This window comes from Megalobrama amblycephala, linkage group LG2, assembly GCF_018812025.1.
Source record: "Megalobrama amblycephala isolate DHTTF-2021 linkage group LG2, ASM1881202v1, whole genome shotgun sequence".
NCBI lineage: Eukaryota > Metazoa > Chordata > Actinopteri > Cypriniformes > Xenocyprididae > Megalobrama > Megalobrama amblycephala.
This window is the reverse complement of record NC_063045.1, coordinates 55,378,103-55,396,650: the sequence shown is the minus strand read 5'-3', so window position 1 is coordinate 55,396,650 and position 18,548 is coordinate 55,378,103. Positions and strand designations below refer to the sequence as shown.

The 18,548-nt window shown below is 37.1% G+C and overlaps 1 protein-coding gene across 3 annotated transcripts in view; it reads left to right on the top strand.

Moving 5' to 3' along the window:
* The first annotated feature begins 375 nt into the window (after positions 1-375).
* bmp1b (bone morphogenetic protein 1b) overlaps positions 376-18,548 on the top strand; it is a 40,229-nt gene continuing 22,056 nt past the window's right edge. The window contains exons 1-8 of one of the 3 annotated variants that reach the window (XM_048180993.1): positions 376-1,560; positions 6,684-6,794; positions 9,382-9,531; positions 9,824-9,941; positions 12,729-12,907; positions 13,086-13,191; positions 17,332-17,456; positions 17,825-17,940. In XM_048180993.1, the coding sequence (XP_048036950.1) occupies positions 1,425-1,560; positions 6,684-6,794; positions 9,382-9,531; positions 9,824-9,941; positions 12,729-12,907; positions 13,086-13,191; positions 17,332-17,456; positions 17,825-17,940 (1,041 nt within the window). In that variant the 5' untranslated portion in view covers positions 376-1,424. The remainder of the gene's footprint in view (positions 1,561-6,683; positions 6,795-9,381; positions 9,532-9,823; positions 9,942-12,728; positions 12,908-13,085; positions 13,192-17,331; positions 17,457-17,824; positions 17,941-18,548) is intronic. The other 2 variants (XM_048180994.1, XM_048180995.1) reach the window with 2 other exon arrangements.

The following is an 18,548-nucleotide window of genomic DNA, read 5'->3' as shown; positions in this document are numbered from 1 at the left end:
AAGGTGCTGTAGAGCACCTTTAAAGATATAGTGCTACCAACGCTGTCTCACGACTAGGGGTGTAACGATTCACTCGTTTTCTCGATGCATCGATTACAAATCCTGACGATGCATAGCCTGCATCAATCTTGAAACATGTTTTTTTGAATCGTGAATCGTTTCGGCCGATTATCGATGTAAAATGCTAAGAATCGGATTCATCGCGATTCTATAGCGATTATGTGCTTTAAAATATAAACATTAAATTACTACATGCGCGAATTGATGGGAGACGTTGTGCGCCGTAATTCGCCCTCACAGCCTTTCACTGGATTGCGCTCGTGCTCTGTCCGTAGCTCTCATTATTGAGAAGCCCACGTTTGAGCTCTCCTCAGGACGGCCACTACTGCTATTCACATGAGCAGATGACAGAGGTGGTATTTTACGAGGTGGCTAATTCGTATGCATTCATACGACTTCGTACGAATTCGTACAATTTGTCTAAACCCCAGTGACGGTTTGGTTTTGTGGCGGGGTTTGGGGTAGGCCATTCGTATGAATTCAGACGAATTTGTCAACTCGTAAAATACGTACGATTTCGCAAAAAACGTATGAATTCGTAGGAGTGAGGTCGTAGAAACTTAAGAGTTAAAGTTAACACTTTACCCTGCAAACCTACGAGACTGGAGCTTCTGCGCGTGATAGACTTTTGATGAACACACCCTCATTTAATAGTTTGTTCCTTGAACAAATAACATCTGTCAAGATATTCAGAGAAAGCTATTACAAATAGAATATGGTGCTGCTGTACAGAATGTTTTGGTTAAAGGGAATGACTTTCCAAGAACAGTGCCTGAATCACATTTTATATACAAAAAAGGCTACTATATAGCCGACTTGAAACTAGACTACTTTTTTTGTAACAACGATTGTTTTTGCTTAAATCTTGCTTTAAAATAGACCTATATTCATTCAATAATACATAGGCTAACTTGCCTGGTTAAATACAAAAAAAAAAAAAAATCTCTTTTTGTATTCTGAAATTTAACAATTTTGCATCACCAAACCCCACCATCCAGAAATTTCATCAAATTCAAACATCAATATTATTAACAGGCTAAGAGCACACAACAGTACTTTTGCATCTGTTCTGGAGAGAAATGCACGAGCGATTGCGTTCTCCCACACAGATGGGCTCAGGGCACTTTGAGTGCACTGACCTCCGATCTGTGATGTTTGAAAGCTTGATGTTGGCACGAGGCCCGGGTATTTGAGCGAATCACTGGACTAGAATAAAGGCATTGAAGAGAGCAAAGCCTCGCTTCTCGAAACCCGCCTTCCCGGGAGCTCCCATTTTCCCAAGTCCTTTCAAACTCCCACCGCAGCTCTCCTCCGGCTCCAGGTCCAAATCCAAATCCAAATCCACATCCGCACTCATTCCCGTCATGAATTCCCCGTGGACATGTTTACTTATGTTCAGTCTTCGGATTTTATTGACGATCGCATTGAAAGTGGATTTAAACTATCACACAAATCCAGGAGAAAGTGATGAAGTTGACTACAAGGACCCATGCAAAGCTGGTAATATAGACAATGTTTCTAAACTAATAGTGTGTTTTGTTTGGTCTTTATCTTATGTTATTTTGTTTTGTTTAATACTGTTTTGTTTTGTGATTGTTATTATTATTTGATTTGTTTAAAGTTTTGTGATGTTTGCTTTATGTTTTGATTAAAGTTGTTTTGTTATATTTTGTTTACTGTTGTCTAGCTTTTTATATTTTGTTTTGGTGAACATTTTGTTTTATGTTTTGTTTAATCTTGCGTTGTTTTGTGCTATTTTGTTGTGCTGTGTTGTTTGTGTTGCTTTGTTTTGTTTAGCTGTGTACTGCATGACAGCATGAGATCTGGGACAAGTGAATGGGATCCTGGTGATTCAGCACCTCCCCCTATCCCAACTCCAAAATCAGCATCCTTGGGCAGAGTGTGCAGACCTAAAATGTTGACTAATTTAAAGCATGAAAAGCTTAAGTTACCCAACCAAGTTTTGATGGCCTGTAAAAGTTTAAACGAACGTCTAACAGACAAAAGCATTGGGCAAATCTTTGTAATTATCAATATGGCAACTAAATTGACAGCAGATTAAATGTTGTCTCGGCTATACCTGAATTTAATATGTCATTATGGGCAAACAATGCTCTGCAAATTGAAGCAAAGATGTTTTCACAAGAAAAATATCTACATATATTATTTTCATTATTGCTTGAGTTGAAATTCATTATTACTTTTTACTATGCTTTATTAAATCAACACACTGTCCACTTGCTTAGAGGCAATGTTACTGAGCCAGTGGCCAAGCGTTTGCGATTTCCACCTGCTGATGAAATTATTAACCTTGTAATATTGTATATTTGATTGATCAGCAATCAAAATCACAGAAATCAGAGAAACACTTTTGAATTTACATTTAAATAAGTTATATATTAATAATCATGTTCCTGACAGGGGCTGCCCAGCATTTAGGACAATAGTTCATTACCCTCACAGCATGTAGTGGACTTCAGGCCATTGGAACCTGTCAGGAATTTGGTTTGGCTCAACAAGCATTAAATTGAGACTGTTAATTTGATGCTAACAAAGAGAAGAACTGAAATGGGAAATTGGAAGAGGAACAATTACTGTGTTGCTGCTGCTGTTGAAGTTGATGTGGTGGCAATGACTGGATTTGATGGAACAAAACAAACAGATTTTAAATTTGATGGCTTGTCTTTGCATCCCTTTTGAAGAAAGGAAATTGTTTGGTTTAAGAACAAGGTGAGGGTGAACAGTTAGATGTTTAGGCTTTTGTGTCTGTGCTAGGCATGGTTGCCAGGTCTTTTCAACAAAAGTTGCCCAATGGCCAGTCAAAAGTAGCCCAAAAATAGCCCAGTGCAATTTTCTCCATCAGGTGGCCGAATTCTCCACTAAATTTGTACATCTAGGGGTGTTGGAGAGTTAAAATGGTGTGTACGGGGGTGGAAATCAACCTGCGGAATTTTTTTTTTACTCACGGCAACAACTTAGGCTGCATCAGCTGACTTGTTGCCTCGCTGCCTTCTAGGCAATAAATCTGCAGGCAGTGTTTGCACACAAAAGTACCTCACAAAACTGATTTTGGACAGACTTCTGAGGCAGTGTAACACTTTAATGATCTACAGCAAAATAGAGCGAGAACTAAACACATATTTAATTACCACAATAGTAATTTCTCGCTAGAAATGACATCAGAAGTGAAAAACGTTGGTCAAAAATGTACATTTACACACAAACTGACCAGAAACCGCAACTTTCAGACGCCATTTTTTTTCTAGCTGAACTGTCATCGAATGGAACACATAAGATTGTGGGATATCAAAGGATACATCTTTGCTGCCTTCAAAAAATCAATCAGATGAAGGTATCTCAGGAGACAGGAAGTGAAGCTAATATTGGATTCGGACATGCCTTGATGCCTTCCTACCTTGGAATGTGTCCTCTGAAGGCAGCATTTTAAAATTTTCGAATGCAGCCTTAATTCTGTGGGAAAACCTCTGCTTAAAGGGATAATTCACTCAAAAATGAAAATTCTGTCATCATTTACTCACCCTCAAGGTGTTTCAAACCTGTATACATTTCTTTGTTCTGCTGTAATCAAAGCGTTCACCGCACTCTCCCAGCTAATGAGGTGCAATAACCTATATTTCAATTAAGAATACAAAGAAGGTATGCACTCTAAAAGAGACTTTAATAGAAGCTCACAGGAGATAAATCAACAAACGTTTCGGCTCTTCGCCTTCGTCAGTGTAACAATTTCATTCACTCTCAATGATTACATAGAAAATACACTCTAAATCCACAGGTGTTTACAATCATGATTAAAACAAATGATTAGTCCAAACTTCAGCTCAAGCGCATAACAGGTCACAATTAGATGACAAGAGTAAGCCACATATGACAAGAAACTCACAAATCTAGCAATGACAAACAGTCAGAACAGATCCCCCGAAAACAAAAAACCAGAGTAGCTCCATCAACAACAAATGTAAATGGGGTACAATAACCCATCAGGCAGCAAGCCATTCATAAACATTGTACTCCCAAAAAAAAAAAAAAAAAAAAAAAAAAAAAAATTTAAAAAACAAGAAAGGTCATAGTCTTCATTTAAACCAACAGGAGACATAGTTCTTAAATTGAACATCCAAAAGCTTCTCTTCTCAAAAGTTTATTATCAATGTCACCACTACGGCGAGAATTCTTTACTATTTCGATACCTATACAAGTAAGTTGTTCAATGCGGTGATTAGATTCAATGAAATGTCTAGCAATCGGGGAAGTTTGTTCTGCTGTACACAAAAGGAAGATATTTGGAAGAATGTTTGTAACCAAGCAGATCTCGCCCCCCATTGACTACAATGGAAAGAAAATACTATAGTAGTCAATCAGGGGTAAGATCTGCTTGATTACAAACATTCCTCCAAATATCTTCTTTTTGTGTGCAGCAGAACAAAGAAATTTATACAGGTTTGGAACAAATTGAGAGTGAGTAAATGATTTAAAATTTTTGAGCGAACTATCCCTTTAATCCATTGGCACCCTTTGCAGGCATTTGTTATAATACATAATGTAAAAAAGTTGATTGTTTATATCTACTGTATATTACATTATGTATTTTAACAGTGTTGTTCAATAAACCATAACGTTACTTGCTTTTGATACTTTATGTTAGCCAATTATTATTGCCTCATTGTTATTATATATATTTTAAGTCATTTTAAAGGGGATTCACCACAAAAAAATATCCAATTACTCAATTGTCATAATAATTGACCAATTACTCGATTACCAAAATAATTGTTAGTGACAACCCTATATTAGTTGTAATATGCACCTTTCAGTCCAAGACTGTTTTTCCAGTCATATTTTGTCATTGGAGATTTTTTTAATATAGTGTTTCTTAAAAATCTTGTGAACCCAATATTGTCTAGTCTTGTTAGCTAAGTGTATCAACACAGCCCACTCTGTACACATTCAGTTTTGAGCAGAACAGCAGTGAAGATGTTAATAGTGACATGTGGCCATTTATCCGTCAACCTGTTTAGACTGCAGATTTAAATTTAACCTTTAATTGGGAACAGCTTTACCTTTAAATTGGTATGCTGTGACTTGCTTCTTTCTTCTTTTGAAACTTGGTGAGACAGTGTGATAGGAGGGCGTGAATGTATGTTTTTATATGCATGTTCATAGATTTGACAGCTTGGGCAAAAAATTCAAGCAAGGCAAAAACATACTCATGTATTTGTTTAGCGAATGTTTCAGGCTTAATAAGGTGTCCTGCTGGCTGAGAACACCAGGGTAAAATAATAACTGATCTCTGCTGCCACAGAGTCCATAAAACAATGAATTCTGCTGCAAGGTCACGCATTCCAGACGTGATCAAAGTTCACAGCCAATCATGCAGAGTTATGATGTATTTACAGAATATAAAGAATGAACATAAATAGTGGAAATGAAAGACCCCATGATACCAAAATAAGGTTTTGTTGCTTTTACAGCTCTCTGAAAAGCTGACAAAATTCACTTTTATATTTCAGTAACAAACAGACCGAAATTACAGATGATTCATCTTCTTCTTTTGTACAATAAAATGTTCTCCCTTTTTTTTTTTTTTCTGTCAATAAGGGATGCATTAAAACAGGAAACAAAATTAGAGCTGTTAAACCATTTCATGGGGCTTTTGTAACAAAAATGAATGAATAAATTGTATAAGAAAACTTTAAGCTTTTACTGAAGGACAACTTATTGTTCTTTAGATGTGTGTTTTATGCTTTAACATAGTTGCTCTTTCATCCATCTTTAAAGAATTGCATGTTTGCAGAATGGTTTGTTTACCTAATTAACAGCTATGAAACTTTTTTTAGCTGTGAAAAAACTCACTTCTCCCTTCACTTATGGATTATATTTTAATATACAGACAAATACATCAGTTTGAAGATGGTGGTGACTTAAAGATTAAAGTTCTAATGAATATAAAGGATTAAAAACCCAACAAACAAGAAAGCAAACAGAAATCCCAAAGGTGATTTTCCAGACCGGGGAGAGTTACTAGAATCACAAAATTGCTCTGTAATCGCCAATACAGAGGGACCATCCGTGCAATTACTGTGCTGTAAGTCCCTGGAAAATGCAAAGTGTCTGCTAGGTTCTTATAAAAGGTAACACACAACATAATCCCTGTTCATTTGTAAAATGCCTTTCAAATCCCTCCATTAAAAGCTCCTGCACCTGCACTATATGAAGGGATTCTGTCTACATATCATACCATTAATTAGCAAATTCACTGGAGTCTTTTTCCAGATGATGGTGTTGGTGTGTGGTTCATTTTCAGCATCTCCCTGCAATCTGACCGGCCTGCTTGAGAGTTAGCTTATTAAAAAGTTTAAGATGAGATTGGTATACAAGTTGCATGTGTGAGCTACTGAAGTCCCCCTCTGGCACTTCCACTATTCTAACTTTAACCTTATGAACTCAGATTTAGTTTCATGGGGACCTGTGAGCAGCTAACAAGAACATGAAGCTGAATGCTCCTCATTATAGTGATGTTTATTTCCTCCTCATCAGTTTCGTAGGGTTGCATGCTACTTCACCTTGAGAAATTCAGCTGGTGATGTATTCTCATTTTCTTTGTTTAGCTGCTTTTCTAGGGGACATTGCCTTAGATGAGGAGGACTTGCGCTTGCTTAAAGCGAACTATATGGATGCTAAAGAGAATGACTCTTCTAACTTCTCTATACCTGATTCAGGTGAGTACTGTTGCACAGACTGCTGCTACCATGCAATGATATTCAGTTCAAGTAGTAATTTATTACATGTAATCTGGATTATGTAATTAAATTCCATTTTTCCATTTATTACATTTTAAAATACTCATAATCAAAAATACACATAAGTGCTTTAAAATAAAAGTTATTATTTAAATGGTAATAAAAGACCATTTACAGCAAATACAGGAAATTTAGCATATGAAATATATAGTTTTTGAAGCTTTTTAATAGTTATCGAGGTTGAGCCAAAAACCTAGGACTAGTTTGCCAAAGCTAGTTTTTGATATAATCTTCAATATTTAACAAACGATTCGATGGACAGCAGTAGTCATAGAGGCAAAGTTGCTCAAAATGAGGAATTCTACCATGTGGTATGAATGTTGTGGGCGTGTGCGAAAAAGTGCATGAGACACAATCCTTTATGCAAGTGAAAAACACGAAGGCTGATTTCTTTCTAATTTCTCACAAGCGTCTAGGGCCGTGAGTCAAACAGGCCCAGCGAGTTTCATTCCGATTGGCCTCCGTTAACCTTGTCTGATGGCTGCTCAAAATTTATTGAGCAATGGTGGACATGTTTTTTGAGATACGTCAATGTCCTCATAAACAATCATGGCACCTCGGAAAAAGACACTGCATGGAATTTTCGAGTCAGTCAGACTAGTTATAGCCATTTTCATGTTTTTTTCCCTGTTATAGCACTACCAAGTGGCCGGTCGCCACATCCTTTTTCACAGAACGAGCTCTTACATAGATGTGTTGAGTTTGGTAAAAATATCTCACTCCATTCACGAGTTATAGCCATTTTAGTAAAAGTGGCTCCGCCCACTTCAACCTTTTCAGCGGCCCTAAGGAACAGTGAATCTTAAGCCAAGGATTCCAACAATAGGGGTTTTGCACAATCTAACTTCCATTTTCTGTAAAACAGATCAGATCGCTTCCGGTTTAGGTCTTTTGCATGTGCTTCATAAAAATTTGCTGTTTTATTCAAGACAACTGATAATAACTGATGTCCCCCGCATATGCAGATTGATATTTAAAAGCTTTTTAAATTGTTCTTCTTCACGCTAACGTTAGATATTTAATAGAATAAAACACCTATAACAATTTGAACTAGGTAGTTTTGCTGATTACCTTAAAAGTCCATAGATATGCCATCAGTTCATTCTGCTGTTAACACTTTCTCTGACAAGCGGATGCAATGAGACCAGTTTTCCAGTTTGGTCATGTGACATTAGGCCGATCAGGGTGAGCCTTGCTGATGTTGCAGATGGTGTAAGTACTACCAGTCCTCAAAGTTTCAAGTCTCTACGACTTATGGTTTGGTCCGCCTGATCACTTTTAAGGAAGACAGGTTGTGGCCTGGGTGAGAGGGGTCTCTGATGATGTTACCTGCCCGTTTCTTCTCTGAAGGTTGGGCAAGTGCACACCAATTATCTTCTCGGATGCCCTAACAGTCTGTTGCAGGCTTATGTCTGATTTGCTGGCTGACTGTTGATTCTCCACAGTGCTGGGGGATTGTGTCTTGTAGCTGGTGATGACTTTCAGGCCTTTCCACGCTGATGCAAAATCGTTAGCTGAAAACTAGTTTTCAGACCGATGCAATTGTATAAGACAAATATCCTTATAAAGTAAAATAATGATCTTTGCCATACATCCAAATGTTAACTTCCGCAATGCAGTACACAATGCCATGATGTTCTACACTACGCCATGACATACGTTATGTATGTCCTATGCTATAATGCGTAGTACGTCATGTCATTGTGTAGAACGTCATCTACATCTTCGACTTCGACTATCTTTGTCTGAAGGAAGATATATGTATGTTATATACACCTAAGATGGCTTGAGGGTGAGTAAATCATGGAATAATATTCATTTTTGGGTGAACTAACCCTTTAATCGACGCGTGACAACACTGGTAATACCGGTATCACCGGGGGGCCTGCTCCTCTTTTGCAGCTCGCTTTATTCCCAATCTTTTTTATTGGTTTTTAGGGACAGTACAGAATAGGACATCATAAAAACAGGAAACAATAAAATGTTGTCCATTATTAACCCCTTACATGATCCCCCCTCCCCAAAATCAATAAATAAATCAAATAAAAAAAGAAATTGCAGCTTGCTTTATATTGCTAATTTGAGATAAAGCATAAGTAAAATGCGTACGGCCATTCATAACGGTGCGGAGCGAGTGTTTTCAATTAATTGCTATGAAAGTTATAGGAATGAACTGAAAACGCTCCATGCCAGTAGTCTATGAATGCCCTTGCAGGTTTTACTTTTGTTGATAACAAGGAATAGTATGCATTTTCTTTAGGTTAAAAGTAATCTAAATGTGATCAAAAAGTAGTCTGATTATATTACATAAAATGTATAATCTAATCTGTAATTACATTACAGGCTACAGTTTTCCTCACAGTAATTTATAATTATTCTAGCCAGCTCTGATTATTAAATGAATGCATAATACTTTATTCTGTGTAATCAGCCCTTCACAATCTTTATGAAACATCAAAGTTAAATAGACAACTACATTTTGTCTGAAGCATTGTCTTTGCCCTAGCAAACAGATCCTCAGCTAATAGCAATGCAAAAGACGACCCAGTGTTGGCCAATCAAAGCTTCCTACGCAGAAGGAGAGCAGCCACAGCCAGACCTGAGAGAGTTTGGCCTGATGGCATAATACCCTATATTATTAGTGGCAACTTTAGTGGTAAGGCCCCATATATTTAATTTTTTAAAATTTTAGCTATGTTAAGTTTTTTTTTTTTTTTTTGCATGCTCTCCTAATGTTCCAGGGTAATGTAACTTTTTTTTTTTTTTGTAACTGCACTTAACCTCACACAAAAGCTCTAGTTCGCAGTAAGCTTAACACTAATTCTAAATTGCTTTGTACTATTTTATTAAAGTCTTATTATCCTTTGTAATTTTTCATTAGTAAGTTGGCGCTCAGTGTTACCTAGATGAATTCAGTCCTTTACTGATTTAAATCAAACGCTCTGCAGGCAGCCAGAGAGCAATTTTCAAGCAAGCCATGCGTCACTGGGAGAAACACACTTGCGTGACCTTCATGGAAAGAAGCACGGAGGAGAGCTACATCGTCTTTACCATCCGGCCATGTGGGTAAGTTCACACTGAGCGTCTCTGTAGAGAGACTACTGTTGCTCACCTTATTGATTATTCCAGTTTCTCCCTCAGTCCCTGATGCACAGAAACTCACCTGCAGCATTATAAAGCTCCAATCATTTTAGCAGTTTTCTTGATTTGGTGACATTAACAGAAAAACAACAGAGACCAAGGAATTGTTTGTTTAGAATAATGTGCACAATAAATAATTCACAGTGAGATCTGAAATGTGCATTAAGAAGGTAAATAGGGTCAGTTGTGATTAAAAACATGGCTCTGTTACTTTTGAGAGTGACCACATGTACATTTATTAAAGGATTAGTTCAACCAAAAATATGTCTTTAGTAGCTTTCTGGGCATCTGAAAGTGTAAATTATCTTGCACTTGGATATGGAGGCCTCACTGAGCCATCGGATTCTATCAAAAACATCTTAATTTGTGTTCCGAAGATGAATGAAGGTCTTACGGGTGTGGAACAACATGAGGGTGAGTAATCAATGACAGAATTTTCATTTTTGGGTGAACTAACCCTTTAATATAATTTTACAATCCTTTTAATAATATTTTAATATAATTATACAATCCTAAGCAATTCGATATTCATTTTTTTTTGCCTGGCAAGGCTGCACTTATTTGATCAAAAATGCAATAAAAAAAGAGAAAAAAAAGTTTTTATAGCACTAAATAAATGATTGATTTGGAGTGTATGTGTTGCTGTTAGTAAAAAGATGGACCTTGCTTATGTTTTCATGGCTCTGACAGCCACTTCACTCCACCACCTTTCTCAGAAGAACAGGCCATGTGCCACATGTGACAAAACCATCCTTGCTTTGGATTCAGTCACCGCAAAGCTCTATTTTTACAGCAGAGACAGATCCTGACCTCAAGGTCTGAATGAGTACAGAGTTTGCTGCATTGTTCATTGTGTGTCTCTGTTGAATTGAGTAAAACTTTGATAAATCAAAATGAACTTGATGGTTGCAAAACATTAATAGTGTGAAATAGTTTAAATATATTTTAAAATGTAATTCATTCCCGTGATGGCATAGCTGAATTTTCAGCATCATTGGTTGAGATTTAGGTTGAAAAGTAATTAGTAATAAGTAATGTAATTAGTAGCTAATAATTAATTACTTTTTTACAGTAACTTACCCAACACTCGTGGAAACCAAGATACATTTTTTCAGGATTCTTTGATAAATAGAAAGTTCAAAAGAACAACATTTCTTTGAAATAGAAATCTTTTGTAACACTGTAAATACAAGTTCTGTCATGAATCTGAAGATGGCACATGCTGATAGGTCTTTAACTCAATCTATTTGCAATCACATCATTCTTTATAGGGCACAGCTGATTGGTTCCTGCTGTATCAGTAGCCAATGAGCTTGCTGCTCAACCTTCAAATACGGGTCAGCATTTGCTGTAGCAGCGCATCATGCTTCAGAAACCCTCCTTCTTCCCCAGCTCCACCTGTATGGATCTGTTGGGTAATAGCAAGTCCCGTACTTGCTCTGCAGCAGCAGCAATGACCTACAGCAGCAGCAGCATAGCAGATATATTCCACCAAGACCAAATATATCAACTTTGTCATATCCATTACCATGACAAACACTCAGAGATTTGTCATGACAAATGGCTTTACTGTCAATTTATCAGTTTAATCTGTCTTTGCTAAATAAAATTATTCATTTCTTAAAAAAACAAACTTACAGACATTAAACTTTTAAACAGTAGTGTAGCTTCATCTGAGAAAGTCTCTTGATCTTTGCCTAAACTTCCACCAGACAAAACGCTGTTTGTCTGCAACAGACAAGAGAGTTATGATACAAACTTTAAAGGATTAGTCCACTTTTAAATAAACTTTTCCTGATAATTTACTCACCCCCATGTCATCCAAGATGTCCATGTCTTTCTTTCTTCAGTCAAAAAGAAATTAAAGTTTTTGATGAAAACATTCCAGGATTTTTTTTCCATAAAGTAGACTTCAATGGGCACCAAACAGTTGAAGGTCAAAATTAGTTTCACTGCAGCTTCAAATTGTTCTACATGATCCCAGATGAGAAATAAGGGTCTTATCTAGAGAAACCATCACTCATTTTCTGAAAAAAAAAAAAAAGAAAATTATATAAGTTTTAACTATAAATGCTCATCTTGAACTAGCTCTCTTCTTCTTCTCTATTAGAATTCCGGCAGTGTAGACACTGCTAAGTGTATTACTGCCCTCCACAGGTCAAAGTTTGAACTAATTTTTATATGCAATATGCTAGTTCAATAGTATATAACAATTAGTTCAAAACTTTGACCTGTGGAGGGCAGTAATACACTTAGCAGTGTCTACACTGCCGGAATTCTAATAGAGAAGAAGAAGAAGAAGAAGAAGAAGAAGAAGAAGAAGAAGAGAGCTAGTTAAAGATGAGCATTTATGGTTAAAACTTATATAATTTAAAAAAATTTTCAGAAAATGAGCGATGGTTTCTCTAGATAAGACCCTTATTTCTCATCTGGGATCGTGTAGAACAATTTGAAGCTGCAGTGAAACTAATTTTGACCTTCAACTGTTTGGTGCCCATTGGGCAAATCCTGGAATGTTTTCATCAAAAACTTTAATTTCTTTTCGACTGAAGAAAAAAAGACATGGACATCTTGGATGACATGGGGGTGAGTAAATTATCAGGAAAAGTTTATTTAAAAGTGGACTAATTCTTTAATTTGACTCTGTTTACCAAAATCTTCTGCTAAATATGTTCAAAAGTGTTTTCTAACCCCAGGCTGGCTTCTTTGAAGGTGCTGCTCATTTGTCGGGCGGAGGGGTGGAGGTCCACAGGCCATATCTATCGGGAAGAACTGTGACAAGTTTGGCATCGTGGTGCATGAACTCGGACATGTCATTGGATTCTGGCACGAGCACACACGACCCGACCGGGACGAACACGTTGATATATTTCGAGAAAACATCCAGCCAGGTACAAGAACTATCTAAGCCTCTGGTTAACTAGAATGACATCTCATACTTCTGTATATGCTTACAGTTGCTACTTGTAACTTTTTATGCATTATACTTTAAATAAATCCAGAATAATCTGTAATTGCTGGGATTCAGTTGAAGTGTTTGTGTGATGGAGTCTATGTTGCACTTTACAGGTCAGGAGTACAATTTCATAAAGATGGAGTCAGATGATGTGGATTCACTCGGGGAGGTTTACGACTTTGACAGTATCATGCATTACGCCAGAAACACCTTTTCCAGGTTTGGACTCATAAGTGTTTAATGTACTTGTATTCAACTAGATATTATTATTATTATAATTGGATAATATATAACATACAAAGGAATACAATTTCTGGTAATACATTATTTCAGTGTGATTATGCCACTTCCCATTGACACTTGAATTATATTCTTTTAGTTAATGGCATGAACCAACAATGAACAACACTTCTAAATTTATTAATCTTAATGCCCCGATACACGGGGCAACTTTTTGAGCAATGTTGCTGGGCAATTTTGCAGAGCGATCTTGCTTGGGCACACTTATGAGGCCTTTATTAACCCCCTGGAGCTGTGTTGATTACTTTTATGATGGATGGATGCATTTTTTAAGGCTTCAAAACATCTCGGGTTACTTGTGTAACCCTGGTTCCCTGAATAAGGGAACGAGACGCTACATCATATTATGTTATGGGAACCCATAACGTCATATGACGTAGCGTCGACAGTTCCCATGAAAGGGAATCACGGTTACTATTCACTCCCATTATAAAGCTTGGAAGAGGCAGGATATTGTTTTAATATAACTCTGATCGTGTTTGTCTGAAAGAATAAAGCCATCTATACCTAGGATGGCTTTAGGGTGAGTAAATTATGGGATCATTTTCATTTTTGGGTGAACTATCCCTTAAACTAATGTTAACAAATGAGACCTCGTTGTAAAGTGTTAAAAAATACAAATATTAATTTCTACACTAATTATAAATGACAGGGACATCATTGCATGTGTTGGTGTCTTGGTTTTAGGACAAGTGTTGAGCTGATGAGGCAGTCCAGCAGGACTTGAGGACCTGACGCTCTTACAGACTGCTGACTAACCTGTTGTTAGTGGTTTTAGGATGGAGATGCAGCCAGCTGCTTTGGGGGAGCTGTTGTTTAGGACGAGAGGAAGGAATCCAGACAGGGAGCCAAGGCTGAAGTGCAGTTAGACTTTTGGTAGAGCGTCAGTTCTTTTGGGTCTTACAAAGCTTCTTTGAATTGACTGTCGAAAACCTGCAAACAGTTTGGAAACAGTGGCTAATTATGATGTAGTCTTAACCAGAAAGAATTCATATTCAAGGTTGTTGTTGTCAGCTTCTGTAAAGGTTCGTTCCATTCCAAAATGTTTATTTTATGGAATGGATTGATACTGTTCTGTGTGTGTTTTTCAAGTTTGCTGAGCTAGATATTACTCTTTGTGTGGAGTAAAAAAGTTGTGCTCTTGAGTCTTTTTTTATTTTTTATTAGGTTCTTTTTTGTGAATCAATTAAACCTATTCACAATTTGGTCTGAGTGATTCGCTAGCAAATCAGACTGAATCTAGGAATCTGGCCTGGTTTCTCTCTGATTGTTATTTTAGTGCCCTGTCCTATGGCCTCTCAACTAGGAATATTCACATTGTGCTGTTTTACCTCCAGCATTTTGCAGTCCTGGGATCCTGGAATTAGGCCAAAACAAATAAAGCCCTTTCAGGCTTTTTATCTTGGACAATTGCAGTGCTGGAGTGCTGTTGTTCTCTGGCATGCAGGGTGGGCTCCAGGGAGTCGGAATCCAGGGAGACAATGCTTTAAATTCTGTCCTGACCGCTTTGCATCCACATGCTGTTTCAGGGTGCTGTCATCATGGGAACTAGATGAGAGTAAAGAGCAATAATTCTGTTCTCAAAGCATCAGAGGGAAATATATAGTGGGCAATCAAATATGGTTCATACTTATTCAGGCAGATATTTTGATTTTGGTATATTGGCATTGGTTGGAGTGCAAGCTGGATCTCTGATGTCATAAACATGTACAGTGGCCCCCCAACATATTTGGACACCAAAAAGACACTTAAAGGGATAGTTCACCCAAAAATGAAAATTTGATGTTTATCTGCTTACCCCCAGCGCATCCAAGATGTAGGTGTCTTTGTTTCTTCAGTAGAACACAAATGATGATTTTTAACTGCAACCGCTGCCATCTGTCAGTGGTATAATGCAAGTCAGCGGGAACTTGGACTATAAGAGTAAATAAAACACGACAGACAAATCCAAATTAAACCCTGCGGCTCGTGACGACACATTGATGTCTTAAGACACGAAAAGATCGGTTTGTGCGAGAAACCGGACAGTATTTATATCATTTTTTACCTCTAATACACCACTATGTCCAACTGCATTCATCACTCGATTCGTTTGGTCTGATCGCGCTCTGACAGCGGCAGTGATGTCTCGCGCATATACAAACCGATCGTTTCTTGTCTTAGGACATCAATGTGTCGTCACGAGCTGCAGGGTTTAATTTGGACTTGTCTAAGCAAGTTTTATTTACTGTTGTTGTAGAAGTTCCCATCCACTAGCATTATTAGACTGACAGACAGCAACGGTTGCAGTTAAAAATCATAATTTGTGTTCTACTGAAGAAACAAAGTCACCTACATCTTGGATGCTCTGGGGGTAAGCAGATAAACATCAAATTTTCAGTTTTGGGTGAACTATCCCTTTAAAACAATTTGACCACAGAAACCAGGTGGCATTTATTTTAAAGAAACACACTTTTTAAGCAAAACATTTCACATAAAAGAGGTATTATACATTTATGCATATGCTGTTTAAAATTGACATATAAAAGTATTTTATTTTTTAAGGCACAATATGTAATATTTTTGGAATAAAATATCCAAAAACCACAAGAACAATGTTATATATTTTGTTGACTATTGTACTTACATTATCCCAAATGCTTCCAAGAATATTTAAATCCAGAGAAATTAGAAATTTTAACCAGGACACGGACCGTGTCCATGCGTCGCTAATCAATGACGCCATATTTTTATTTTGTAGAAACCATGTAAACACCAAAGACGCTTTAGTATATTATGTGTTTTATTAGACAGGTGAGCAGCTGTTTGAATGGATACATTCATCGACAGAAAACTAATCATGTTATAGCTAAACACAGTACGTCTTATTGTTTAAAATTTCGTTTTCTTGATTTACAGCGAGTACCATATTTTACCATGCCTAATATCGATCTAGTTTACTGCAGTGTGCAACAAGTGTCTAATAGCAGCTGCCGAGTGAACGCAAGTTAGCATTATAACAACTTTCAACACACAAATGTATCTAATATGATAAAACAGCGCTGCTTTACCCCACATACTCATGACCGGAAGAAGTGGAAGAGGCGACTGCAGCATAATAAAAGTTCCGCTGCTGTTGAGCCATGTGTCGTGCTCATCTCTCATTATCAATCGCTCCAGCGGCCTCGTTCAGCTCCCACAACACTCGGACCTGTTCTGCTTCATACTACAGTAATGTTAATAATCTCATCCATGAACATGATTTCTGCCCAAGTCCCGTCCTGATTCTTTTCCACCGGCTGTAGACATAAAGACAACACCTCCCATGATTTCACAAAATCAAGGTGTCATCAAGCTACGCCTTTGTTTTGAATGAGCGACCTCTAGTGGTGTAAATTTACATATTGTAGCTTTAAAGCAGTTGCAAATTATCTCCAAAAAATGAACAACAATAAATGTCCTGGGATGTACCCTAAGTTCAAAGAAAAGCTTGTGCAGGATTTTCATGCAGTATCAGTTTAAAGGTGCAATAGAATTTCTGCGATTTCAACCCGCGGCAACTGTGTAAAAGTTGCCCAATTCCACTGGAAAACAAAAACAAAGCTTTCTACATTGCCGCATGGATGAAGATAATGCTTATTTTTCTATTTCCACTGGTGACTCAACAAATAAAATCCATAAAAATCCATAATATTTTTTCAACTATTTACACAGTCAGGAATATGTACAAACACAATATTTGTGGCACACACACACACACACACACAGAATAATCACAAAAATGCTTGTTTGGGTGTCGATTTCAATTTTCAACAGCATTTCTTAGAAATTGCCTATTGCACCTTTAATTGTGGTTTGAATGTTCAGATTTTTTGAGCCACTTTGGTGTTTGGTCCTATCACAAATCCACCACGTAGGAAATGTTTGGGTCCCTTGTCAGTTTCATAACATGTCTCAATATATGATTGGATTCATTTTTCAGATGCATTCTCCCTGCTGCTGTCTCTTAGATCCTCTATAAACCTTTTGAGAATTCACTCACATAATTGGGGAGCTGTTGCTTTTATGTCTGACGAATAGGGGCATCTATCTTGATACCATGCTGCCAAGGTATGAGGTTGATGGAGTCCGGCCTCCCATCGGACAGCGGACGAGACTGAGCAAAGGGGACATCGCTCAAGCAAGAAAATTATACAAGTGTCCAAGTAAGTGGCCCTTCACGCCTCAGGCATCTTTTGTACTGTTTTTAGATTTCCTTCTGCACTTGCTTCTAAAGTTTGGCATGTTCTTGACAGATGCATCTGTGACTGTGACATAAGTTTAATTATCCATTTATAGTGGGAGGATGAAACAGCTATATACTTATCTCCTGTAACTGGACATTTGTTTTCGATTGTTTTTGAGTCATCTTCTTTAATCTTAGCTGGAATGATGGTGATTTCCTACTTCAAAATAAAAGCATGATCCTTAAAACTGACCTTACCATCTGCAAGACTCCTACTGTTTTCCAAAAAGAGGATCTGGTTTCCAGGTCAAGCATCTGTGAGTTTCTCTCAGTGTGGTTTGTGCATAGGATGTGGTGAGAGCCTTCAGGACAGCACTGGAAACTTCTCCTCCCCTGGGTTCCCTAACGGATACGCCGCATATCTTCACTGTATATGGAGGATATCGGTCACGCCTGGGGAGAAGGTAGAAGAACTTCACATAGAATATGTACAGTATGCCATTATGAGCTGCATTACGATAGATGTTTCATAACACATTTTGCAGTCAATAAAACAAAACACAATCAATCAATCAATCAATCAATCAATCAATCAAACAAACATATATATTCTTTTAAATATTAATAAAAGATTATACTTGTTTCAAACTGTTCCAATATACTTGTTATACTGTTCAAACAGCTTTTGAAAAGCATTTATATCTACACTTGTAATATGCACTCCTATTCAAAAGTTTTGCTTCAGTATGTTTTTTTTTTATTATTATTCAGCATGCAATAGGATGCAATAAATGCATCAAAATATTATTAAAGATGTCTATTTAAAAAAAAAAAAAAACTGAGTTATTGATTTTCCATTCTTTAAAGAATCCTGAAAAAATGTTTCGGTTTCCACAAAAATATTAAGCAGCACAACTGTTTTCAACATTGATAATAATCAGAAATGTTTCTTGAGCAGCAGATCAGCATATTAGAATGATTTCTGAAGGATCACGTGACACTGAAGACTGGAGTAATGATGCTGAAAATTCAGCTTTGCCATTACAGGACTAAATTACAGTTTAATTTATAT